The following is a 27,460-nucleotide window of genomic DNA, read 5'->3' on the forward strand; positions in this document are numbered from 1 at the left end:
CTGTGACCACCCAGTTTACAGGGCTTACTCCACGCATGCTCTCTCACACATCACTCATTTCCTTCAGGCCACAGATTATAACCTGAAATTATTGCGTTTATTTACTTATTTCCATCTGCCTCTCCCCATTGGGCAATCAGCTCTGAGGGTGAGGTGTCTGTTCTGTTCACTGCTACACATGGCAGGTGCGCAATGTATATGTGTCAAATGAATTAAGCATCTTGAAAACTAAGAAGAATTTTTGACTGTTACAATTTTGAAAATTAGGAAGTCCTTTAAAAAGAATCCTGAACTTGTCTTTTAAATCATAAAAACCTGAAAATCATGCAGAAATGAGAATACCACCATTTTGCAATCTCTAGTGAATTAGTATATCTGGGCATCAAACATCACTGGTTACCGACACCACAAATGGAGAGACGAGGGGACAGGATGTATCTCTTGATGAATGTATGAAGCACCACAAAGGAAGGTGCTGGCAAAAAGTAAAAATAAAAACAAAAAGTCCAAACTTGAATTTGATTGAGTTTCTTGACCTAAGTCCCAGTTTACAGGAAATGCAGGGGACAAAGGAACACATTAAATGACACCACAAGGTTGCATCAGCCAGACCCAAATTGTGTGGGAAACTCTACACCTGGGACAGCACTATTGAAGGATAGCCAAGAGCCACATGTGGCTATGGAGCACTTGAGTCGTGGCTGGTGCAGAGTGAGATGTACTGTAAGTACAAAATACATATGAAATTTTAAAGACTTTAAAAATTTTAAATAGCTAATAATTTTATATTGATTATAGGCTGAAATAATATTTTGGTAGTGGAAGTAAAATAAAACATATTGTTAAAAATAATTTCCTATGTTTCTTTTTACTCTTTTTAAAGTGTGGTTAAAAATTTTAACCATATGTGTTGCTCACATTGCATTTAAAAAAAATCTTCATTTTGGTTTCTTTTTTTTCTTTTTCAAATGGAAGTACTGGGAATTGAACCAAGTACCTAGTGCATGCTCAGCATGCACTCTACCAACCGAGCTATACCTCAACTCCCTTTTTAAATTCTTATTTAGTTTTTATTGACATGTAGTCAATTTGCAGTGTTAGTTTCAGGTGTACAGCAAAGTGGTTCAGTTACACATACACATACATATGTGTGTGGTGTGTGTATAAATATATATGTATATATATTCAGATTCTTTTCCATTATAGCTCATTACAAGAAACTGAATATGGCTCCCCGTGATAAACAGAAGGTCCTTATTATTTATCTATTTTATATACGGTAATGTGTATCTGCTAATCCCAAGCATGTAATCCACCCCAGATCACATTGTATTTCTACCTGGCAGTCCTGCTCTACAGGATCAACAGCCTGGGTCCCCAGCAGATAAACTGCCAGGAAAAGGAAAAGTGATGGAGAGGCAGCAGTAGATAAAAGGAGCTTTAATGAAATACCAACCAATTGCACTGGGCGGTCTTGTTTTGACCCTGGTTCAAAGAAATTGCAAAAAATGATAAGTGATATTTATGAGATCTGGCAATGTGAACACTGACTAGATATTTGATGATGTAATGGATTGTAGATCTTTTTCATTTTGTCTTTATTGCTTTGTTTTCAGTTAGGAGTGACAATGACATTGTAGCTTGTTGAATAAAAGGAAAGCCTTTTAAGACAATATATTGTACAGTTCCATTTATATGAAGAGTCCAGAATAGGCAAATTTATAGTGACAGAAAGTAGATTAGCAGTTGCCAGGGGCCTGGGTGAGGGAAATGGGAAGTGACTGCTAAAGGGTATGGAGTTTCTTTTTTGGGGTGATTAAAATGTTCTAAAATTAGATTGTAGTGATGGTTGCACAATTCTGTGAATATACCAAAAAAAACTCCCATTGAATTGTACTTTTTAAATGGGTGCATTTTATAGTATGTGAATTACATCTCAAGATTTTTCAAAGGACGTCTTTTAATTTAGAGATACATAAAAGACACTTGCCAATAAAAATAAAAGGTAAAGAAAATCACAAAACAGTACTGACCAAGAATAAATTAGTAGCCTGAAATGTGTTTTCACCCACCAGAAAGGGTTTTCTAAACTGTTGGAGATGTTTTGGAATCTGCAAAGTACTTCTCATTGGAGATGAGCTTCGCAAGCTGTCAAGAACTCTATTGCCCATAAAGAATTTGGGAAGCCCTAAAACAATTGTATATATTTTTCAATGCAGACTTACATATGAATGAAAATACAGAAATAAACATCCAGAGAGATGTACACCAAATAGATAACTGTGGCAGCCTTTGGAGAAGTGGGATGAGAAGAGGGTTGGGGGTCAAAGGTGACCTCATCTATAGCTGTAGGTTCTGAATTTCTTTACAAGAGGAATGTACTCCTGTATTACCTATTTTGTTAAAAATAAGATATTTGAGATGATTTTCTACGTAAAAATCAAGCCTTGTGCATGCCACCCTTCAAAAAAAAAACATCATCAACAAAGTCAAAATACAGATGAACTAGGAACAAAAGATGCAACTCATATCACTAACAAAGTTATAATCGGCCAAATATATAAAAAGTTCCTACAAATTAAGAAGAAAAGCACCAACATCCCAATAGGAAAGTAAGCCAAGGACATGGTCAGTTTACTGAACAAGTAATACAAAAGAAATAACATGAGAAGATGCCTAACAGGAGAAATGTGAATTAAAACTGCACTGCAATACCCTTTTTCACCTATCAGATTGGCAAAAATCCAAATATTTAACAATGCGGTCTGGTGGTGAGGCTGTGGGGAAACAGGTAGTCTCACATGTTGCTAATGGGAAGGAAAAATGGAAGGCAGAATCTGTCCAAACGACAAATGCATTTACCTTTTCACCCAACAATCTCACTGTTGGAAGTTTATCTTTAGATATAACAGCACGTACAAAATGTACATACAAGGGCAATTGTTCTAGGCAGCATTGTTAGTGGCCTATATGGAGCCTTCCTCAGCAGACTTACTCCCATCTGCTGGAAACCTGCAGTACAAATTGACAATATTTGTACAGTGCACAGCTTGTACAACTATCCATGGCAGCCCTCATTACAGCATACGTTGCAATAGGAAAAGACTGGGAACAAAGCAAGTGTTCATCAGCGGGGAATAATCAAACAAACTGTAACATATACACAAAGTGGAATACTGGACACCTGTCAAAAAATAATCAGGACACTCCCTGTATCTCCAGAATACACTGTTAAGTGATACAGGCTAATGTATAGACTACAATATGTATTATGTAAGAAAAGAGGAAAATAACAGTATGTGGAGAAGATGACAGAAGGATACAGAAGAATGCTTACTCACAGCAGTGGGAGTGCAGGAGGGTAGGCTGAGAAAGGGGTGGGAGTGAGACTTCTCACTTCATACCTTGTTATATGTTAGTTTTTAAATAACGGGAATGTATTATTTATACAGAAAATAAAACCGATGCACCTTTAAAGTTACAGCTTGTTTGTAACTTTGTGAAACAGAAATATTCAGCTATAGAATGTTGTGTACATGACATCAGATCTTGTGATTTGTGAAGTCCTGAATAATCAGGAGGGATCTTCGCCCATTTTTTCAAGATTCATCTTATAACTGAAAGTTTGTACGCTTTATCAACCTCTCCCTATTTCCCCCACCTCCCAGTTCATAGAAACTGCTCACTCACTTTTTCTACTTTCTGTTTCTGTGAGTTTGACTTTTTTTTTTTTTAAGATTCCACATAAATGATACCATCAGGTATTTATCTTTCTCTGGCTGGCTTATTTCACTTAGCATAGTGCCCTCCAGGTTCATCCACGTTGTTGCAAATGACAGGATTTCCTTTTTTTTTTTTTAAAAAAAAGGCTGAATAATATTTCATTGTACACACACACACACAAACACTTCACATCTTCATTTTCCATTCATCCATTGACAGACACTTAGATTTTTTTCATACCATGGCTATTGTGAATAATGCAGCAATGGGTGTGAGAGTGAAGATACCTCCTTGAGAGAATAGTTCCATTTTCTTTGGATACATACCCAGGAGTGGAACTGTTGGATCATTTGGTAGGTCTATTTTTAATTTCTTGAGGAACCCCCATACTGTTTTCCATCGTGGTGGCACCAGTTTACATTCGCACCAACAATGCACAAAGGTTCCCTTTTCTCTATATTCACACCACACTTATCTCTTACCTTTTTAATAATAGCTATCCTAGCAGGTGTGAGGTAATGCCTCACTGTGGTTTTGATTTGCATTTCCCTGATGATTAGTGATGTTGGTCACCTTTTCTTGTACCTTCTGGCCACTAGTATGTCTTTGGAAAAATGTGTATTCAAGTCCTTTGCCCATTTTTAAATTGGGCTATTGGCCTTATTGCTTTTGAGCTGTATGAATTCTTTGTACATTTTGGATATTAACTCTTTACCAAATATGTGGTTGGCAAATATTTTCTCCTATTCCATAAGTTGCTTCTTTATTTTGCTGATGGTTTCCTTTGCTTGGTAGAATCATTTTAAAACAATAGATGATGCAACTTTAGCTCCTGCAGCCCCCACTGAGACTCTCACCCTAAACCTGTCAGTCTTGAAAGTAGGATTGGAACTCCCCAGACAGGGCCTGGCACCTAGGAGGTGCTTGTTGAGTATATACTGGACTAGATTAATGGTTGAATCTGGAGGCAGTCTACTCTGGAGCCAGACTGCCCGAGCCTAATCCCAGCTCTGTCAATTATCAGCTGTGTGACCTTCAGCACATCACTTTACCTCCCTATGCTTCAGTTTCCACTTCTGTAAAGGGAGAATTAAAAAACAGTCCTTCCTACACAAGGGATGCTGTAAAGATTAAATTAACATTCATTTAAATTCTGGAGCGGGCACACAGTGAGAACATGATACATATTAGCTCTTTTCCCTGAAGGTGGAGGCTCAGGGATAGTGATGTATAGGAGGCTGTGAGGGATTGGCAGGGAAGGTGAGGGTCCCAGCAGCTTGTGGCCCAGACTCCCAGGGAAGCAGGCATGGCTGGAGGGAGGAAATGGCTGACTGTGGCAAATGCTGCCAAGATGACAAGTCAGAGGAGAGATTCTGGGGTGAAGAGATCACTGATGGTCTTTGTGGAGGTAGTTTCAGGAGAGTAACAGGGAGAGAAACCAACAAGCCACGAATCAGGGAAGGAGTGGGAGGTGAGAAAGGAGTGAGCGAGGGTAGACAGCTCTTGGGAGGCGTGGCTGAGAAGGGAAGAGAGAGGCAGGGAGTCTCTCGGAGGACGGCTGGGACGCATGAGGGCACTTTATATTTAACTCAGGAGACCCTGGGCTTATTTAAATGCTGATAGACAGCAGCAATTGCAACCCTCACAATAAAATAAGAAGCTATGAGTCTACAGATGAGTGAATGAACGAACGAACAAATAAATAAGTGGAGAAGGGAACAACTCTTCCTTACAGTAAAATGGTACCTAATAAAGGTAAAGGGCACAGGGAAATTAGAAAGCCATCATTTGTCAACTGCCATAGTAGTAATCGTTTCAGACAAGAACCATCAATGGATGCTCACCCAAGAGGCTGAGCAGGATATTTACACGGTCTCAAAGTACATCCTCACAGGATACAGGGGAGAATGACAGTGTCATTACAGTGGAGACCCTGGTAAATAGCACCTTCACTCCGTGAGCCAAGCTAACACCAACACGAATGGGAAGAACCCACATCACGTGTCTCCTGATACAACGCACTGAGAAGGAAACATCACTTCTCTGACATTCCTGCCAAAGGTGTACAACCTGAATCTGATCAGGAGGGAAACTCAGACAAACCAACACGGAGGGCCATCCTGTGAAACAACTGGCCTCTATTCTTCAAAAATGTCAAGGACATGAAAGACAAAGACAGACCATGGAAGGGTTCTGGAATGAGGGAGGCAAAATAGACAGGATGCTTAAATTCAATCCCTGATCCTGGACTGGATTCTCGACAGGGGAAAAAATTTCTTCAAGAGTGAGAGTTGAATAAAATCTGTAGATAGCAGCACTGTGTCAATGTTAATTTCCTGATTTGCATAATTGTGCTGTGGTTATGTAAGGGAATGAATTTGTTCTCAGGAGATGCACACTGAGGTATTTAGAGGTAAAAGGGAATCATGATAGAGCAAATGTGATAAAAAGTTAATATTTGGGCAATCCGGGTGAAAAGGTTATTCAGAAATTTTATGTACTCTTCTTGTAATTTCTCTATAAGCCTGACGTTATTTCAAAAGAAAAAGTTAGTAACATGGTGATGAGAAAGATCTGGCAGTAATAATAATAGGTAACGTCTCTTGCATGCTCTTGGCACTGTCCACTCACTGTCCTGTGAGGTAGTTAATGTTATTAATCCTAGCCCCATTTCACAGAGGAGGAGCCTGAGGCTCAGAGCAAACTTACCTGGGTGGAAGAAATAGTAGAGTTAGGTGAGAGGGCTCCTGAATAGAGCTGGTCCCTGCATCTCCCTTCTAACAGCCTCATATCTAAAACTGCAATGGTCATTAGTGACTGATTCTCCCATTAATTAGTCTATAAGCCCCATGAAGGCAGGGCTGTGTTTGTCTCAGTCATTGGTGTGTCCATGGTACCAGCACAGGACCCAGCACAGAGGAGAAACCCAATAGATACTTATTAATGAAATAACTGATCTCTGTTTATAATAATAACATTATTATGACCATTAATAATGATCATGGAAATAATGGTTCTCATTTGTGTTAATCCATTACATCTTCAAAACAACTCCAAGGACTATTTTATCCCTGTTTTACAGAAAAGGAAACTGAGGCACCCAGATAAGTCTCTTGCCCAAAGCAGGCAGCCAGGAAGGGCTTGACTGGCACTTGGCATCCCACACATACGCCTTCTGGTACCCACCTTCTGGAAGTCCTTCTTGGAGATGAGGCCTCGGGGATCAGTGACATAGTCCTGGAAGGCCTCCGAGCCCACGATGTCCTTGAGTTTCAGGAACATGTCGAAGAACTTGAGAATCATCTCCACATTGGACGAGGATTCCACGAGCATGTCCACCATCTGCCGGGCAATCATGCCGTTCACCACGTTCCCTGTGGGCAGTCCCAGGTCAGAGTGGCCCAGCAGAGCCTCCTTTCTGGATCCCTATCGGGCTTGCCTCCCTCTCCAGCTCAGGATCCCTGGTACCCACTGTGCTGGTGGAAGCTTCCCCGGCCAGCTCCTATACCTCCCCTCAAAGGGCAATGGTCACTCCCAGAGCTGCTTCAGCGTCATGTTTGAACCTGGCTGGTCTTGTCTTTTCCTCCCTCCCCTGGTAGCTGGGGGTGTCATCAATAAAGATAACAATGGCATAAGCTGACAGCAGGTCCCAGATGCCATGCCAAGCACTGCACTGGCATGATCTCATCCTTGTAAGGGAGGTGTGTTACTATTCATTCTTATAGATGAGGAAACTGAGACTCAGAGAAAGTTACACACTCATGGTTACACAGCCAGGAAGGGGGTAGGGGGAGCCAGAACTGCATGACCTCAGGGCTCACACATCTAAGCCCTCCCCTCGTCCACAGAGGCCAGGCAGGTCCATCGATGAGAGAGGTAGATCAAAGGTAAGACAGCAGGGAGAGGTGGAGACTGTGGTAAGCTGGGGCCCCACACTAAAGCAAACTGGCGCCAGCTTCTTTTCGTACATTTCAATTTTAATACAATTTCAAGTTTACATGAAAGTTACAAGAATAGTGCAAAGGAAACTTTGTGTATTCCAGATTCACCAATTGTTTACATTTTGCCATACTTGCTTTATAATTCCTCCCCCTCTTCCTATTTTTACCCCCGAACCATTTAAGTGTAAGCTGCAGACATGAGGCCTTTTTACCCCTAAACATTTCCACTGATGTGTTCTAAAAGACAAGGACATTCTCTTATACAATCATAAGGAAGTCATCAAAATCAGATTTAACGTTTATATAAGTCAGTTACTTAATCCATCCAGCTGATTTTTACCATGTGAGAATGTGAACAGTCTTTCCATTTTTCAAGAAAAGCTGGAAATCTGATGCTTAAAGGGACTTTTGATTTTTAAATCTGATTTTTCAAAAACTCTTATTTATTTTTTTATTTTGGGGAGAAGTAATTAGGTTTTTAAAAAAATTTATTTATTTTAATGGAGGTACTGGGGATTGAAACCATGCATGCTAGGCATACACTCTACCCCTGAGCTATACCCTCCCCACTTAAATCTGATTTTTAAAAGTCAATGACTAGTTACCAAAAATTGAAACACTGTAGGAGGATTATTCATGTCAACATTGTTTGCAATAGCAATTTTTTTTACAATAGCAAATTTTTAAAAAATACTTTGAATGTCCATTGATAGGGGTGTGGTTAAATGAATCATTGTATCACCACACAATGGGTACTACACAGCCTCATAAAAGAATGAGGATGCTGTTATGAATCTCTATAGAAAAAAGTTTTTGTCTACTAGTTAAATTGTTTTATTAATTGGTATTAAATTATGGTTATTTTAAGTTACTAAGTTTTGGAGGTATCTGTTAGGCAGCAAGAGCTAACTAACACATTTAGGAAACAACTAAATACCTATTCAGTGCATACATTTAAAAAAATGTCCAGGCCACACACCTTATTAAGATTTCTCTGGGGAGTCAGTAAATTATGTACAGTCAGGGTCTGGCACATAGTAATTGCCCAATAAATGTCTGCTGGGCTTGTTAACAGCAACATCATCAATGCATTGACCCTGACATGATGTCAGATGCGGTTGAAGGTTAGGGTCTTCTGGGTCTCAGAGGGCCATTCTCTGGCTTGTCTGCTCCTTTGTACCCTCCCATTACCCCCACCCACTGGGCATTTACCTTCTAGAAGTGACAGCAACATCACCACCATGTCCTTCTGTAGATCCAGCAGCTCCTTCAACAGCTCGATCTGGCTCGAGTCCTAGAGACCCCACATCTCAGCTATGTGAGGGCTGGTCTCAGCAGAAATACCTCCCCCCTTCTCCAACTGCCTCCACCCCTCCTCACCCAACCAGCAGGGCCTAAGACCCTGTTCTTGTCCCCTCTTACCTCCGAGGGGACCCGAGTCCAGACATGTTCCTCGGAAGCAGAGGAAGAGAGACAAGACTGTGGGGGTGGGATTGGCCCTTCTGGGGAAAGGGCCTTAACAGGTGACATGTAGGGGCAAAGGCTGGTGGACAAGGAGGCCTGGGAGGAGTATGTGGCTCAGAGAGTAGATGCTTGGGATCAAGAGACACAAAGACAGACAGAGGCAAATACTGGGGACAGAAACACAGATCTGGGAAGGATGAGAGCTCAGCACTGGCCTGTGGTGGGTACTTGACACAGGTTTGTTGAATGAATATATGATGGAAAAACTGGGACTCTGGGTTTAGGAAGAAGGTGGCAGGACACAGCTATGTGCTTTCTGGTAAGTCATTTGGGGAAAATGTGGGAACATACTGCCTCTCCTGTCACAGTGTCTCATGTAGGGCCCACAGAAGTCTCCAACATGTCAAAGTTCTGCCTCATGGTCCCTATTTGTATTAGGTTCAGCTATAGAAAATAGCCAAAATACAGCCATTTTTTTTACCCACAAAATGGTAATTTCATATGGTTCTACCTAATAAAGTGGAGGAGGAAGAAGGGTATGGAATATAAAGCTCATTCTACCCTTATGCTAGTTCTAGAGTTGCTGATTCTAATCCTGACACATTTCTACAATCCCAAAGCTCTGCATTCTGACTAAGATTCCAACATTCCAGGATCTCAAGATCCTAAAATGGGTGAGTGCTGGTAGTGTGTGCCTGCCCATGAAGCAGCCCTTGCTTCTCTCAACAATCCCACCCTCAGAGCTTATGGAACTAACCCCACCTTCCTGCTTCTAGGGGTGGGTATAGGGCCAGGTCTGGCCAATCAGAGCTTTCTTTCCTCTGGCCAGCGTGATTGGTTCAGGAAAGGGCATGTGACCCAGTAGTCCAATAAGAGAGTATCACAGATCTTTTCCTGGAACTAAAGAAGAGTTCTTTACTCTCCGGAGCTGTTAGTTGGGTGCATAGAAACACGGGCACCATTTTTCCAGCCCATGGGTAAAGCCTGCTTGAGAATGAAACCAGAGAGGGCAGGGACATTTCTACTAACATCACACTAGGCCCTGAACCTGATCTGTGATGTGAACTGATAAATCCTTTTAAGCCACTGCTTTGCATTGAATTTCTAGCTTTTGCAACTTAACCTAGACTATGGCAGATGAATCAACTCTGCAGGGTTTGGAACTCTACGCTCAGATACCAACAATCTCTAGAATTTTAAGATTACATCAACAGCCCGACTTCAACTCACTGACACTGAGGAATTGCATTCTTCAGTACAACTCCGTTTAAAAAAAAAAAAAAGTCAGATGACGCTAGACAAGGTTTCCAGCAGACCCTGTGGCGCCTTTGAATATATCAAAAAAAAAAAAAAAGGCTCCCTTTCGACTGTTCCTGTTGGGAAATTATAATGTACAGAATACTGCCACCTGCTGGAAAACTGTTGTAATAAATACACCGATATATGTATGAGGTGTAGGATGGGGATGGTGCCCTTCCAGATGCTGAGCTGCGCTGCAGCGCATACGGCAGCTTTGAATATGTTTACCAGACAGAAGCAGAGCAAAATGGATACGGTGTTCATGAGGCATTGACAAGGCTGCAAAGGGGCGAGGGGAAGCGGACGGGGCGAAGGGAAGCAAGAAGATGCTAGAGATGGGAGATGGGGCTCGACAGGGACCTTACATCATGGGTACCCGGGATAGGCGTCATCTGCCGCAGGCCGAATAAAGAAGCAAAACACTCCTTCAGCCCTGGGCTCTGATCTAGAAGCCTGACCCCATCCTATCCCCAGAGCTGTCCGAATCGTAGTGACCTCATCAGAGAGGAAAGAACACCAACCAATCATAGAGGAGCTGCGGACCAGAGGAGGCGGGGCCTAAACGCCAGACCAATGGCAGTGTGCATGGGAAACCAGCCGATTGGCGGTGGCAGAGGAGGAGGCGGGGTCACGTGGAGAACCAATCAACTAGGAAGATGGATTTGGCCACGAGGAGAGACCAGTCTGGAACTTGCCCCGATACTGGGGTGAGAAACTGACGGTTGAGGCAAGACTTGGAAACGGGCCCGCTGAGGGGTGCCGGGAAGCACTTAGATGAACCGAGGGGCCCGAACCTGAGCGAGCTTCATCATCATGTGGGCAAACACGTGCAGGAATCCCACCACGGCGTCCCAGAGGCGGCTGTGCGCTAGACTCTGCTGGTTCCCAGTGCAGGGGCCCTGGGTGGGCAGAGGTTTTGCGTGAGCGCGAGGCAGGGCACCGGATGCCGGACTACCCCACTTCCCCCCACCCCAGCGGGTGGGCCCTACCTGGATGTACTCGGTGAGGCTGTTGAACACCTGTTTAGCCACCGACATGGCCTTGGAAAAGTTTCTCTTGCCCTGCTCTTCAATGACATCCTTGCCGGAATAGTACCAGTAGAAGTCGCTGATGGACTCCTAGGGGACACACAGAGTGTGAGGGGGTGCTGGGGCCAACTATGGCCCAACAGACCCTTACTCAGGTCACAGCTGGACGGCCTCACATCCTCACCTGCAGCCGTAGGAGGTAGTCCACCGTACAGATGATGATGTTAATGGTGGTTGTGTTCCCTGTCTGTGTCCGCAGGTAGTTTTGGAAATCTAGGGAGATGAAAAGACATTTATTCATTGAGCACCTACCATGTGGTAGGGGAGGTAAACAGTGGGTCTTTTATTCATTTATGCAATAAATGTTTATTGAGTGCCTACTGTATGCCAGAAGGCATATAATCATTAATTTATTTAGTAACTCTTTATCAGTACCTACTACATGTTAGAGGAAGATGGAAGATCATTTATCCATTTGTGTAATAATATTTACTGAGGGTGCACTATGTGCCACATGTGGTGGAGGGTCAGTCATTTATTCATTTTTTTCCCCAAAATATTTACTGAGCACACACAATGTAGCAAGGGGAAAATGGAGATTCAGTCTTTCATTTGTTTACAAAATTTTTTTACTGAATGCAAATTTTTTTTTTTTTTTGCCGAATGCCTGGGGAAAATGGGAGATAGGTGATTTATTAATTCATTTATCAAAAAATTATTTATTGAGCACCTACCAAAAACCAGAGGAGATAAGCATCTGTCATTTGTTCATTTATTCAATACATACTTATTGAGCATATACTATGTACTAATGGGAGATGAAGATCAGTCACTTATTCTTTGATGCTACAAATTTATTGAGCATTTTCCAGGCACTGTTCTAGGCCCTGGGGATACAGCAGTAAAAGAAAACAAAGTCTTTGCCCTTGTGAAGTTTATATTCTTGTGTAGTAATTTTTCAGTCTTTTCTAACTGCAACCTGCAGTCTCAGCCCACTAAATGTGTAGTTCTTAACCTCTCAGCCTTGTCTGGGGACCACCTGGAGACTTTTAAAAATCCCAGCGCTCAGGCCCCACCATGGGCCAATTAAATTAGAATATATGGGGTGAAAACTGGGCTATGATATCTTGTAAAGCTCCCCATGCATACCAGTGTGCAATTAGAAATGAGAACGTCTGTGATAAACTTTTTCACAACCCTCTGATGAGTTGGTTCCCACTATTTGAAAAACATTGTTCTATGGCAGTCAGCTGATAACAAAGCTGAGTGATGACTACTGGGGGCTTATTAGATCATTCTCTCTACTTCAGTGTGTGGTTGAGAAGTTCTGAAATCATCATCACCACTGTTCATGGATGACAGGGGAATACTGGACAGAATGATTGTGATGGGGGAAGCTCAGGGGGTTGGAGGGGCCCAAAGGACATGCCTGACACAGACTGAGTGGTCAGGGAGGGCTTCTTGGAGGAGGAGACCTCTGAGCTGAGACCTGAAAGATGAGGAGGAGTTGGCTGCACAAATTCCTAGCTGTGTGACCTCAGGCAAGTTGTTAAACCTCTCTGTGTGAGACAGACTGTGCCCAGTTCCCCCACATGTAACATGGTGGTCACAGTAGATCCTACTTTATGGAGCTGTTGTGAGGTTTTAATGCTTTAGCACACATAATGAATTTAGAACAGAACCTGGTACATAAGTGCTCAATAAATGATAGCTGTTCTTAAAGGGACTTAGAGTGCTGAGGTTAAGGGCTGCTCTTTGGAGCAGACTAGCAGCATTATCACTTCCTGGAAACTTGTTAGAAATGCAAATTCCTCGGCTCCACTCCAGAATTGCTAAATCAGAAAATGTGGGGTGGGACTCAGAAGTTTAGTTTAAGAAGGCCTCCAGGTGATTCTTACGCATGCTTGAGTTTGAGAACCACCTCTGTAGACCCATTTGCCAAACGATCAATTTATCAAATTATCAAGGCAACGAAAATGAGCTTCAGTTAAGTCCTTTGGGTGTTACAGCAACGTCATGCTGCCCAGGATGGCTTCAACAACCCCTGAGTTTTTTCTCCCCAAAGTTTTACTTCCATCTGATTTCCCAATAGCCACATCACAATCACTATATCAGACTGAATATCAATCCATTTTGCCTGGTTTCATGCTACAGAAGAATATACTCAAATAGTCAAGACTTTACAGCAAACCCTGTTTTCTAATTCCTTTGTGTGTGTGTGTGTTCATTTAAATCAGACTGTATGGGGGTGTAATAGCTCAGTGGTAGAGTGCATGCTTAGCATGCATGATGCCCTGGGTTCAATCCCCAGTACCTCCATTAAAAAATAAAATAAGATTTATTTTAAAAAGAATATAAATCAGACTATATGCCTAAATGGTTAAAGATACAGCTCCTCTTCCTGTGAAGAACTCTGTCAACTAAGAACACTGTCACTTGTGTGACACTGTTGTGCAAGTAAACAAGAAGCAAAGCTTTTGTCTGCTCTGAATGGCACTGGGTACTCAAGACATGCAAGGCCTCTGAGACTTGAAAGATATTTTTCAAATATTTATTTGATTGGGCTGGTTAATGAATCCACACATTTGGGCAGAGGACTGGATCACCGGTTTGGTGGGAGAGAGACATTCCACCATAAGAACATTCTCATTTCCAAAAACTCACAGGCTCCAGGAATAAAATTCATCTTAAACCCCTGATTTCACCTTCATTAAGGAAAGAAAACACTAGTGGCAAGGCACAAAGGTATTTAATAAACCTTGAAGAAACACTAGCTGTAGACATAAGAGCTTTTGAGAACGCAAAACAATGGATCGTGCTTTATTCTTTGTTGAAAAGAAAAGAGTGATGATTCAAGATGTTTACCAGTTAACTTAAAGAACACTAGCCAAGTGGGGTGCAGGGTCTATGGAAGTTAGATTTACAATTACTCTCATTCTTATCATGGTTAATTTCTGGGCAGTCTGGCTTCACATCACCTGCTAAGTGTTATAACCACAACCTCGAGACTATACATTTGTCATAGGAAACTGCGACGGATGAAACGTTTGTTGTTCAGAATTTTAACCCTTCCTTTAATGCTGTCAGCTATGCGTACCACACCACGTTGTATTTTCTCACCAATAATGTGTTTAACTTGCTGTGTCATCCTTGATCTGATTATATTGCCTGAACCAGCACCAAAGTTGTGAAAACTCAAAATTATTTAAGTTAGGAAAGAGTCTCTAAGCCTTTCTCCTGGCAAAGTATTTTAGAAGCAAAATGAGTAAGTGGTTCTAATAGATTCATTGAAAAATGTCAGGCAATTTGCCCCTCTACAGACCCAAAGTTTGGAAATCCACCACATTTACTGAACTTTGGCACCTGCTGCAAAATGCCTGTGGAGAAGTGGCGAATTGTTCTTTTGGGAGAATTGATTTTTGGCCAAACTGGTTTTTGGCAGATTACTTTTCGGGAAATGGACTGGCTAGAGGAGGAGAAAGTGAAGCAAAGTGGCCAGATTCCAGAAATACAAGAGAGATTTACGAAGGTGGGCAGACAGGGCTTGATGATGGTTGAAAGTAAAGAATGAAGGATAATGGGGTTGAGGACAAAGCCTGGAGGGGTGGCCAGGCCATCACTGATAAGGGGGTGGGGGAGGTAGGGGACTGGAGATTAACCAAGGCAACCCTTCCAGACTAACCGCAAACCCTGGACTCTTCTTCACCTCACCCACCCCTCCTCCTCACCATTATTGTGCCCCTCGCAGAGCAATTGCAGGAATCGGAATAGGTCTTGGGTGAATTCATCATCTGCCATGACCTTCTCTCCTGAGTGGAAGAGCGGGGCAGGGCCCAGAAGGGGTCAGAAGCACCAGGACACAACACAGCATGCACTCGGCCCATGCACTCAGCCCACATGTGCACAAAGCGTGGGTGCGCAGGGAGGAGCAGCCACCACTTTAAAGACATTATGAGGGCCACGGGCATCCGTGACACCAGGGGCCCGACCTCGGAGCCCGTGACATCAGCAGATGGACACTGAGGAGCCCTGAGTCATGAAGCTGGGGCCTCAAGTGTCTTTCTACAATATCAGTGTCCCTTTGATGTCACCACTTGTGCAACATCTGGGAGTGTCTGCCGATCTAGCAGAGGTTCGGGCTGCTGCTCTCCCTCAGCCCCTCTCCAGGACCGCAGTGGGGCGGTTAATGGATTAGGGGGTTGGAGTCACTTTCACGCAAAGGCTCTGAGGAGGAGGGAATTGGGCAGGGGATGGAATCCAAAGCCAGCCAATTGGCTCAGATGCCTTGAAAGCAGCCAATCCAGGAGAAGCAGAGGGGGAGGCATGTAAACATGGGCCAATCAGAACCGGCATCTGAAAGAAGCCAATCACAGTGGGCTGTAGGGGAGGGAAGAGAGAGGGGAGGCTAGATAGTGAATGTTCGGGCCAACCAGAGCAGGCACGCACACCAATCAGAGTGGATGCTGGGGGCAACCAATCTGGTTGGTGGATGGGAACCGCAGACTCGATCAACCTAGGGTCGCGGGTGCAGAGAGCAGGGTAGGTGGGAGTGGGGTTCACCCCACCCCAGGACTGCGAATCTGGGTCTAGAAGCCCAAGAACATCCAGCTGGAAAGGGATCTTTGCTATCTTCTCTAGCTTCTATTTTACACATGGGGAAACTGAGGCTTACGGATGGTAAGAGACTTGTCCCATGTATTAGTGGCTAACCTGGGACTCGAATCTTGGTCTCTGGTCTCAAGACTTTCTGTGGGCATGGAACCTCCCTCCCCTGGATGTCCCAGATCCTCAGCCCCCAGGTGGAGCGGGCGGTTGGGGGTTAGAAGGAAGGGGCGGTGCTAGCAAGGCAAGGGGAATGGGCTAGGGGAATTACCGTTCTGGCGGTTGATGACTGGGGCAGCCAACAGGATGGGAGGAGGAAGCAGAAAAAAAGAGAGAAAAAGAGAGACAGAAAGGGACAGAGAGACAGACAGAAAAACACATAGAGTGACATGGTCAGGGATGAAGATAGACACAGAGAAACAACCCACAGAGAGAAAGAGCAATAAGGAGCAAGGAAGCAGGGAAGAGAACAGGAAGAGGATAAACGCAGAGGGGAAGAAAGAAGAGGGAAGACAGAGAGATGGACAGGGAGAGGCGGAGAGGCAGGAGGCAAGGATCAGGGCAGAAAGGTTAGACACGTCACAACACGGCAAAGAGGAGACTCGATTAACCTGGATTAGGGACATTAATGAGAGAACAGCAACCAGGGGTGGAGACTTGGGGCATGTGGGGAATGGGGTCCAAGTGGTAATGAGTGAGAGAACACAGGACAGAAGGACACTCAGGGGTGGGGATCATGGAGGGAGACAATAGAGGAGTGGGGGGACAGGACTGGGGACCACTGCAGGCGGGGAGCCTGGGGATGCTCTTGGGGCGGGAAGGTGTACTGGAGGAAGGGAGTTCTGGGCAATGCCGGGGAAGGGGATGGATCCTGAAGGAAGAGGATGTCCCAGGGAGAGGGAAGCCCAAAAGAGGGGCCTCACCGGTTCCATCCTCGTTCACCATGCCCAGCCCCTCTGCCTTGTTCTGTCTCTCGAAGGCATTGAGATCCAGGACACTGAGGGAAAGAAAGGAAAGATGGGGAAGATGTGCTGAGGCCTCTGCCCTCCTCTCATCCAGAGCCTGGCAGCTCCCTCCCCCCGGCCGCAGTGAGGGGTGGAGAGCCCTCGGGAACCAGGAGTGGGCTGAAATCAAGAGGAAGCAGAAACTAAGAGCTGGGAGAGGCTATGCAGTAGCAGCTATGAGGTAAGGTGGGGCGAAGATGAAATATATAAAAGCTGAAATCAGGAGGAAACAAACCATAAGTGAGCAAAAGCTTCAGAGAAGCAGAGAAAGTCAGTCAGCCACAAGAGGAGAACAAAGACAGACAATAGTGGAGTCAGAGGAATAGGGGTCATCAAAGGGGCGCCAATTCCCTGCTGCCTGAGTGCCCCTTGAAGTCTCAACAGCCTCCTGGTTCCAGCTGTCTGGATCCTTAATACAACTCATTCTTAAAGTCTGTGGCATTCTGCATCCTTTATTGCTCCACGTGAATCCTTAATATAAGCTCCCTGTTATTTAAGCGGGACTGAGTGGGTCTCTGCTCCTGGAACCAAGAGAGCAGAACTAGAACTGGAGGTGATACCAGGAGTCGAGCTGAGCCACACCAAGCAGCTAAACTAAAGATGTGCACTAGGGGGGCCCACCTGCATGTTTGCATCAGCGCCTGGATACTCTGGAAGAAGCCGACTTCCTTCTTGTCCTTCAGATAATCCAGCATTTTCTGTAGAAGAGGTGGGGGGGATGGGAGAACTGGGAGTCACACAGGAACCTCCCACCCCTCTTAGCCCACCTCCCAAGTTTCTTCGCCTGTTACCTGCTGCACGTCGGCATTGCCTCCATTCAGGATGGAGATGCCCAGCTTCAAGGTGGAGGACACCATGGCGCCTGTCTCTCCTGCTGGGGATGGGTGGGGGGGAAAGATGGCCTGCTCAGTTTGGGAGTAGTGTTCTCCACCCACCGGAAAACAGCCATCCCTGGGGGGTGTGAGAGAAGGGGCAGAGGAGTGTGCAGGGGTGTGTGTGCAGGGGTGATCATGATGGAAGGAATCAGTGAGAAACTGCAAGGCAAGTGTGCAGGGGACCATGCATGGCTGGGGTGTGAGTGCAAATCACATGCAGGAGGTGTGGGAGAGTGTGCCCCCTGGGTCCACAGGGAATGGGCTGGCTGGGGACGGTGGGGGCTGTACTCAGGGGGAGCTGAATGCACATGGAGGGCACCTTTGCAGGCACTGATCATCTGAAGCACCATCTCCGCTGCCCCCCGGTTGTGCAGCCGCGCCTGCTGGTACAGGAGCCTCTGCTTCTCCATCTCTTTCTCCTGCGACAGAGCCCGGCCCACAGAGCCAAGTGAGTCCAGGCTCAGCAGCCCAGACTTTCCCCTTACAGCCTCGCCGTCACCCCTGCCCTTCCCGCTCCGGCCACATCCCTGGGCTCAGTCCTTCAGCTGTGAGCTCCTTCCATCCCCTGGGACTTATGTCTGCAATTGTCTCTTGCACCCAGCATGGGGCTGGGCTTGGAGCCGACTTAACTTGGGCCCACACACCTCCAGGGGTCAGTGGCTAAAATCCCAGGGGTGTGTGAACACGGATGGGGACAAAAGTTATATTTTCATGTTTCCCATTCCTCTAACTAAAAGGGAGCACTTCCTTCCATTAGGGATGAGGCCGTAAGTCAGAGCAACGTTAGCAGAACTCGTGGTTGGGTCAACAATAAGAACCACAGACGTTCCCACGTCACATTATTTTGAAGAAGGGGAGGTAATTAGGTGTATTTAACGGTGGTACAGGGGATTGAACTCAGGACCTCATGCATGCTAGGCATGCACCCTATCTCTGAGCTCTATCCTCCCCTCTTAATTAACTGAGATTCTAAATGGGATGTGAGGCTGTTGAAACTGAGCTGTACCCTCCCCCCTATATCACATTAGTTTTGCAGATGTCTCAAAATATCACTTATGTGCACACTACTTATCATTTACAGTAGCTACTGGACCCCCTGTTAGTTCTTGTTGTTTGGTAGGTGAATAAAGAAGTACAGATATTACTAGGTCACAAATTTTTTAAACAATACTTTGCTAACTATTTCAATATGCCTGTTTCCTCTGCTATGGATTCATTTTATACATTTAAATATATGATTCTGAGACAGACTTCACCGGATGCCAAAGGGGACCGTAACACAAAAAAGGTTAAGGAACTCCGGGAAATGCTTGCTGATCACCTTAATGAGTGAAAGGATGGGGTAATTGTACTTACTGGCTCTTTCTTACTGCCTGGCCTTCGCATATGCTGTGCCCCTACCTGGAACACCTTTCTTTTTTTTTTTCAACTGGCACATTTTATCCTTCTGCTCAGATATCCCTCCTTCCAAGAAGCTCTCCATGAAACCCTTCCCCTGAGGCTGGATCCCCTGGGTCCCCATGACCCCCTGAGCTTCCCTGGCTTCCCCAGCCTGACCCCTCTGCCTGTGCCTCCTCCCCGTGCCGACCATCTTGCCTGAGCTTCCCTCATCACCACTGTGTATACTCTGCGCTGTTACTGTCTGTTTGATGTAGCTGTCTCCCCAGTGCACTAACTTGGCCACTGCTCTGTGCCCAATATCACCCAGCACAGGGCCAAACACAAACTGAATGAATGGGGGATGATGAAGTCAGGGTCCCCCATTCTTTTCCTCCGGGACCGCTTGATCCCACCTACCTCAAAGGATGCCTCAACCTCGTCTTCAGCTTCGCCGTTCTCCCCTCCCTCCTCCAGGTGGCAGCTCTGGGGATGGGTAATTAATTAGGTATGATTGTGAACAGAGGAGATACCTCAGTCCACCCCCAGCCCTTTCAGTGGACAGGCATTGCAGCTAGGAGGAAGGGAACCTGCCCTGAGCTCACCTTTGCCATGATACCAGCATATGCCATATACAAGTAATCTTCATCCAGTTTGCTGAGAAAGGAAGTGGGGAGATGGTCAGGACCCAGTCAACAGGAACCCCATCTTATAACCACTTCCAGTTTTTCCTTTGGAGAGCACCCCTATCCCCACGCTCAGGCTGTGTGGTTCAGATGGAGTAGATTCTCCCCTGCCAGACTGGGTATGTAATCAAGGCTGAGCCAATCAGCACTTTCTATCCTATTGGCTATAATAATAGGTTAGAGACAGTCATGTGATCCACGTTGGTCCAATGGAATTCATTCTGGGAGTTTTGCTGAAGCTATTGATAGAGATGCTCCCTTTCCACCCTGGTTGCTGTGATGGTGTGATGGAAGCCTGGAGCTTCAGGAACCATCTTGCTACCTGTTGGCTCACCTGACAACTATAATCAACTACTCCTTGGGCCTCCTCTATAACAATCATACTAATAAGAGTAGAAGTAGTGACCAACACCTGTTGAGTGTTTACTCTAGGTCAGTCTCTGTTCTAAGTGCTTTGTATGTATTAACAAACTGATGCTCACAGTATGCCAATTAGGTAGATACACAGTTGATCCTTAACTTCCAAAAAATACAAACAGCTCACACAACTCAATAACAAAAACACAAACAACCCAATCAAAAAATGGGCAGAAGACCTAAATAGACATTTCTCCAGAGAAGACATACAGATGGCCAATAGGCACATGAAGAGATGCTCAACATTACCAATTATTAGAGAAATGTAAATTAAAACTACAATAAGGTGTCACTTCACACTGGTCAGAATGGCCATTTTTAAAAAGTCTATAAACAACAAATGCTGGAGAGGGTGTGGAGAAAAGGAACCCTCCTACTCTGTTGGCGGGAATGTAAATTGGTGCAACCACTATGGAAAACAGCATGGAGGTTCCTTAAAAAACTAAAAATAGAATTGCCATATATCCAGAAATTCCACTCCTGGGCATATACCCAGAGAAAACTCTAATTTGAAAAGATACACGCACCCCAATGTTCATAGTAGCATTATTTACAATAGCCAAGACATGGAAGCAACCTAAAGGTCCATCAACAGATGAATGGATAAAGAAGATGTGACATATACATATATACATATACATATATATATATATATACACACATATACATATATACACACACACACACATATATATACACACACATATGTATACATAATGGAATGGTACTTAGCCACAAAAAAAGAATGAAATAATGCTATTTGCAGCAATGTAGATGGTCTTAGAGATTATCATACAAAACGAAGTAAGTCAGAAAGAGAAAGACAAATATCATATGATATCATTTATATATGGAATCTAAAATATGATACAAATGAACTTATTTACAAAACAGAAACAGACTCACAGACATAGAAAACAAACTTACTGTTACTAAAGGGGAAAGGGGTAGAGGAGGGATAAATTAGGAATTTGGGATTAGGAGACACTACTATACATAAAATAGATAAACAACAAGGTCCTACTGTATAGCACAGGAAACTACATCAAATATCTTGTAATAAGCCATAATGGAAAACAATATGAAAAAGAGTGTATATATAACTGAATCACTTTGCTGTACACTAGAAACTAACACAATATTGTAAATCAACTATACTTCAGTAAAATTTTTAAAAAATATATTTGACTTCAACAATATAGGTTTGAATGGCATTGGTCCACTTATATGTGAGTTTTTCCAGTAAATACTGCTACAGTACTACACAGTCCATGGTTGGCTGAATCCGTGGATGCAGAATCACGGATACAGGGAGCCAACTATAAAGTTATATGTGGATTTTTGACAACCAGGAGAGCCAGTGCCCCTACCACCTGCATTATTCAAGGCTTATCTGTATTACTAGCTCCATTTTACTGATCAGGAGACCGAGGCACAAAGATCCCTCTTGGCCAAGGTCACACAGCTTCTGCTGGGATTCAAAGCTGCATAGCCTAACTCGAGTCCTTGCTCTCTCAGCGGATAGGAAATAGAACATTCAGCTTCCCAGTCTCCCTTGCAGCTGGTGGGCACCTGATGTCAGAATTCTGGCCAATGAGTATGTGCAGAAGCCCACCAGGGAGAGCTTTCCTTGGATGAAAAGATTTCGGTCTTGCTGAGAGGAAAGCCTCTCCCCTTCTTCCCGCCTGACATATGGTCGTGATATCTGGAGACTCAACACCCACCTTGTACCCACCAGGGAACAGCTCAGAATGGCAGGGCAGAAATCCTGAACGAGCCTGGATCCCTGTCAGCGTCACTGTGCCACTGCCCAGCCCTGGACTCTCTCCCTCCTGACTTCATGTTTTGTGAGAAAAACAAATCCCTGTGCCTCCATTTCCTTGTCCACACTCAAAAAGTTGCTAACAGTATCCATCTCATAGTGAGAAGATGAAGTGAGAGGATCTATCTGTCAAGTGCTTGGCATGATGCCTGACATTTGCATTTGATAAACGTTGCCCATTGTCAGCAGCAGCAGTAGCACCCTTATTACTGCTGTTTAATCCCAAGAATGCCATGAGCCCGTAGGAAGCCTTTGTGTGAATTAGGAAAAGGTCTTCCTTCCTCATTGCCATCTGCTGGAAATTCATCATAAAATACTAATTCCCCCCTCTTCCTGTAATAAACTGATTTCCTTTGAGCAAGATATTTTCTTCTAGAAAAGCCTAAATTGATATTGCCTGTGATGTGAACCCTTCAGAGGAGACGCCCTTGTGAAATGCACAGCCTGCACTATGGTACACGGTGGCTCTGCCTGTCCTAGTGAAATGACATGGAAAGGTCAGCTGTGGGGCTCCCCTAGGACACAGAGCGTCTCCCTTGAGGAACTGGGAGGTTGCCGGGGGGTGGGGCAAGGTAGCATGTTCCTTTCCCCGGACCTAGGAAGGGTCCTCACCTCTTTTCGGTCAGGGCGGTGCGGCTGAAGTGCAGGACCAGCTGGTGCAGGGGGTCTGGTTTCTTCTCCTCCACCTCTTCCTCCTCCTCCTCCTTCTCACCAGCTTTCTAGGGGGAGGAGTGGGGCTTGGGGAAGGGGCTTCTAGAGTCCCTACCTGTCTCCCCCATAGCCTTGCTGGGCCTTTTTTTTTCCTTCCCCCACATCTTGCATTCTCCCCTGGTTCCGCCCAAGCCAGGAGCCTCCACTTCCCTACCCCTGGGTGTGAAGGGCGATCCCTGGAGGTGTACAATGGGGGCCCCAGCCCTAACCAGTTTTGCTCCCACACTCCCAGGCAGGCCCCAGCTCACTGAAAGGTCATCTATCATGCGGTCCTCAAAACTGTGGTCTTCCGTCAGGATCCACTCCGCCTTGTAGCTCTCCAGGAACATGTTACAGGCCCGGTGCCTTTGGGGGCAAGATGTGGAACATCAAAGGAAAGATGTGAGGCGACACGGAGACCTCCCCGTCCACGACCCTCTGTCCTCCCACACATCTGCCTCCCCTAACCATTCTCCAAGACCCCATCTGGTTGGCACTCCATCCTCCCGCCTCCTCAGCCACCCTTTCCCTCCAGCCCCTCAAGCTCCTCTCCTCCCTAGGGGTCTTACGTGGGCAGGTTGTACAGGGGTGTCATGCGGAAACAGGCGACGACCGCCCTCCGGCGCTGTTTGGACAAGAGCTTGTGCCACACGGCCTTCTTGGACTTGTAAGGGTGCTCCGTCTGGAGGCGGGATAATCGGTCATGTCTCCAGACTCTGCCCCTGGCCCGGTTCCCCCTTCCGACCCCTAGTGAAACTGCCCATCCATGCCCAGGTCCAAATTCAGGCCGGATTCACAGGGCGGAAGGAACACTTTGTCTCCACCAATATAGCCTGTACTCTGCTTCCAGACTGAAATTTTCCTTCTAGGCCCCGCCCCCAGGCCCAGGGCCATCACCCAGGCCCCGCCCCAATCTCAAGACCCGCCCAAAGCCCTGCCCACAGGCGTCTCCAACCAGGCGCGATTCGCAGAGCCAAAGTTCTACCCCTGGAGCCGTCCCGAAGCCAAAGATTGAGCGCCAGGTCTTGCCTCCAGAGAAGAGTTTCCATTCGAAGCCTCACTAAACTCAAGGCTCACTACTCTCAACAGCTTCAAGGCCCGCCCCTTGCCCCGCCCACAGACCCGAGCTTCGGCCCCTCAGCAGTAAGACACCTGCTCCAGATGATAGAGCACGGCAGACACTTCCTGGACTCTGCGCACGATTTTTTCCGGGTCGTCAGCGTCCTCCTCGCGGCCCGGAAGACCCCGGTACAGGGCCATCTGCCAGCGCAGAGAAGGGGAGCCTTCGACCTGAGAGGAGAAAGCACCGCTGGCGTGAGGTCGCTTCCCCCGCAAAATCCGTCCTCCCTCAGCCGGGCTTCTCCTAGGGCCCCTCCAGCCGCTCCGCCCCGCTTTCAATGCAGTGATGATTCACCGGGGGACTGAATACAAGGTCCTTCTTTCCATGCGTGGTACATAGTAAATGCTCAAAAGTTGGCTGTGACTATTGCTGTCACCCTGACATGCCCCTTCAGTGGCTGATTAAAGAAGCCTTACCTTCCCTTGAAGGTGAAGGTTGTTTTGCAGAAATTCCCGGACCTCCTCATCTGTGTCTTTCTGGGGAGACATGCCAGGCTGGGTCACTCTGGAGGTCCCAGCGTCCTCCTTGGCCTACAACTCTTTCCCTTCTAGCCTCATCATCCCAGCAGCTGGTGAGAGGCTTGTATGGGGAGGACCTGACAGAAACTGATCTAAAGCTCAGGAGTGGTTACAGAGGACTCCGAGAGGGCATCGTCACCTCAAAGAGACAGGATTAGAGGGGCCTCATAGGGGTGTGAGAGGAGGTAGGGGTGACCCTAGGATATCCCCAAAGGTCAAAAAAGGAGGTCAGAAGAGGGCCAGGGTGGGGTTGGGAGTAACAGGGAGATGGACAGGAGTTTTTGAAGATCAGAGGTGGGTGAGGGGGATTATAAGGGAGACAGCAAGGTCAGCAGAGGTCATGGAGATCAGGCCCATCCACCAAGTCACTAGTGGGGTTTACATGGAGGCCAAAGGAGGGGTCAGTAGAGTGGGAGTTCCTGAGGGTCTCAGGAGAGGGGGCTGAACTAAAGGACTAAGTTGAGGGGTCAGGGGGCCCAAGAGGGCTCTCTGGGGTCTTAGCAGGACTGAACAGGTCCTAGAAGGAGCTTGAGGTCCTGAGGGAAGGAGCTTTTAGGGTTCTGGGGAAGGGAGAGCCAGTGGACTCCGGGACTCCAGGGGTTAGAAGATTCTCAGGGTGCTTAGCAGGGTTCTGGGAGGGGTTCTTGGGTCCCTTGAGGCTGAAAAGGATCAGGGAGGGAGATTGTTATCCCATACAATGAGTAAATGGGATCCCAGGAGGCCTCTTTGGGGTCCCAGAGGGCTTAAGAAGGTTCAGGGCCAAGGTCAATTGATCCTCAAAAACTTCGAGACCTCAGAGGTTTGTGTGGGGCCCTGGGGAAGAAGTCATTAGGATCCTTGGAGTTGATTAGGGTCACAGGGTTCTCATTGGGCCCTGAGAGTCTTTGGGGGCTCAGTTGGGTGTGAACAGAGTCCAGGGGGGAGGGGTCAGCAGGATCCTGAGAGAAAGAGGTGGTGAGCCGGAAAGCTCAGTGGGAACCCAGAGGTTCATGGGAGGGCCAGTGGGATCATGAGGGGATCAGTGGGTCCCAAGGGATTAAGGGAAGTCATGGTAAAGAGCCTGGAGGAGTCTTGGGGTGGCTCATGGTGCCTCAGGTGGGGTCCTCAGGGTCCCAGCAGGTTTAGCAAGATTGGGGGGGTGTTTAGTAGGGTTCCTGAAGGCCTTCCTGGGTTTCAGTGGGGTCATAGTTAGGGTACTTAGGTCCCAGGGTTCTGACAGTATCCCAAGTGGGGGTCCTCAGCATCCTGGGGGAAGGCTCAGAGCATCCTGGAGAAGGACTCAGTAGAGTCCTGAGGGAAGGCTCCCAGTGGGATCCTGGTGGTTAAGTAGGGTCCCAGGGGCTCAGTGGGTGCTGAGTGGGATCCTGGCAGGTTCTCAGAATGGGGCTGGGCAGGCACCAGGGCATAGCGGGTCTTGGCCAGTGTGATGAGTTCCTGGTCAGTGGGTGCACACATGTTCAGGCCAATGGGCAACATCTTCTTCAGCGTGGCCACAATCAGTGATGTCTGCACAGAGTACCGGTCCCCTCGGCGCTTCTTCTTGGTGCGTTCCTGGTCTGAGCCACCTGACTGTGGGGACATGGGTCTCAGAGCCAGCCTGAGTCTCAGCCTGGCCCCAGCCCCAGCCCCAACCCCAACCTGCCGCCATTGTCCACACTCCAGCCCCAGCCTGAATACTAGGCAGACCCTTCCCAAACCCAGAGCCCGCCTCAGTTTCCACCCCAGATCTTGCTGATCTTTCACTTCAGACCCCCAGCCCTGACCCTACACCCTCCCAAACCGAAGCCTCAATCCCAAATTCCCAACTTCTATCCCAAATCCTTCCAGATTTCCCCCAACTTCAGGCTTTCTCAATCTCTGGGAGTCTTCTCGCAGAATCCCCAAAGAACTTTCAGTAGGACACCCCTCCTGCCCACACCCAGTACCTAAAACCCTGCACTCCACATCCCAAGACAGAGTTCCCAAGAATGAAAGGAAGATGTAGAAATGGAAAGAGTCCCAAGAGACAAGAGAAGTTGGAAGAAAAAGAGAGAGAGAGAGACACTGAGAGACTGAGACGGACAAGGAATACAAGATGCAAGAGAGGTCCAGAAAGATCTGGAAGCAGAAACACCGGGCATAGAGTCCCACAGCCGTGTTCTGGAGCCTTGGGTGCAGACCCGTGGCCAGGGCCACCCCAGTCATGCCAACGAGAAGCCCCAGTGACAAGCTTAGGCCAGAGTCACATACACGCCGGCTCATGACAATGAGCATGACCCGTTTGCCAGCACATGCAGCATCTCACTGGGTCCTCCCAGAACCCTGGGGCCAGGGATCATGGGCCAGATGCCTTCCAAGGCTCAAAAGGACAATATACTTGCCCAAGGTCACACTGCTAACTGCCAAGAGCCAGGATTCTAACCCAAGTCTGTCTGATTTCAAAGCCCAGGCTTTAAACCCCACCATGCACGTGCCTTTCCCACCCCTGTTCCCATTCCCTGGAACCTCAGCCCACAATGCTCTGATGCTTTGGGGAAAGCTGAGAGGTGTTTTTTTTTTTTAAACGAAAGTTAAAAAAAAAATTAAACTGCCAAAAGTTGAGGGTTGGGACTGGAATGGATGGCAAGAGGCAGGGTGGAGGAAGAGAAAGAGGATGTGGGCAGGGAGCCAAGGACGAGGGATAGGGAACAAGGGCAGGGGTTTCTGGAGGGGGAGCAGAAGCTGGGGTTCACAGGAAAGAGGGTATTAGCTGAGAGCCATGCGGAAGGTCCCAGACATGGGGCTGACCTGTACATCTCCCGCCTGCTTCATCAGGTTGCAGACAGAGACAAGAAGTGTTACCCTAGTCCCTCTGAGAACCCCAGCTCCCCCCCAAGTCCCTCAGCCCCACCCCAATATTGCATCCCCTAGCTGGG

At 46.6% G+C, this 27,460-nt stretch overlaps 1 protein-coding gene across 1 annotated transcript in view; it reads right to left on the bottom strand.

Annotated features, from left to right (window-relative positions):
• Positions 1–27,460, bottom strand: part of RYR1 (ryanodine receptor 1) — a 107,011-nt gene that overhangs the window by 19,026 nt on the left and 60,525 nt on the right. The window contains exons 70-87 of the mRNA XM_072966406.1: positions 25,965–26,135; positions 24,465–24,524; positions 24,081–24,218; positions 23,498–23,610; positions 23,198–23,294; positions 22,851–22,957; positions 19,919–19,970; positions 19,734–19,799; positions 18,256–18,355; positions 17,853–17,932; positions 17,683–17,759; positions 16,981–17,054; positions 15,184–15,264; positions 11,640–11,728; positions 11,417–11,545; positions 11,222–11,326; positions 8,877–8,958; positions 6,910–7,097 (exon numbers count right to left, since the gene is read on the bottom strand). Of these exons, the coding sequence (XP_072822507.1) occupies positions 6,910–7,097; positions 8,877–8,958; positions 11,222–11,326; positions 11,417–11,545; positions 11,640–11,728; positions 15,184–15,264; positions 16,981–17,054; positions 17,683–17,759; positions 17,853–17,932; positions 18,256–18,355; positions 19,734–19,799; positions 19,919–19,970; positions 22,851–22,957; positions 23,198–23,294; positions 23,498–23,610; positions 24,081–24,218; positions 24,465–24,524; positions 25,965–26,135 (1,809 nt within the window). The remainder of the gene's footprint in view (positions 1–6,909; positions 7,098–8,876; positions 8,959–11,221; positions 11,327–11,416; positions 11,546–11,639; positions 11,729–15,183; positions 15,265–16,980; positions 17,055–17,682; positions 17,760–17,852; positions 17,933–18,255; positions 18,356–19,733; positions 19,800–19,918; positions 19,971–22,850; positions 22,958–23,197; positions 23,295–23,497; positions 23,611–24,080; positions 24,219–24,464; positions 24,525–25,964; positions 26,136–27,460) is intronic.

This window comes from Vicugna pacos, chromosome 9 (assembly GCF_048564905.1).
Source record: "Vicugna pacos chromosome 9, VicPac4, whole genome shotgun sequence".
NCBI lineage: Eukaryota > Metazoa > Chordata > Mammalia > Artiodactyla > Camelidae > Vicugna > Vicugna pacos.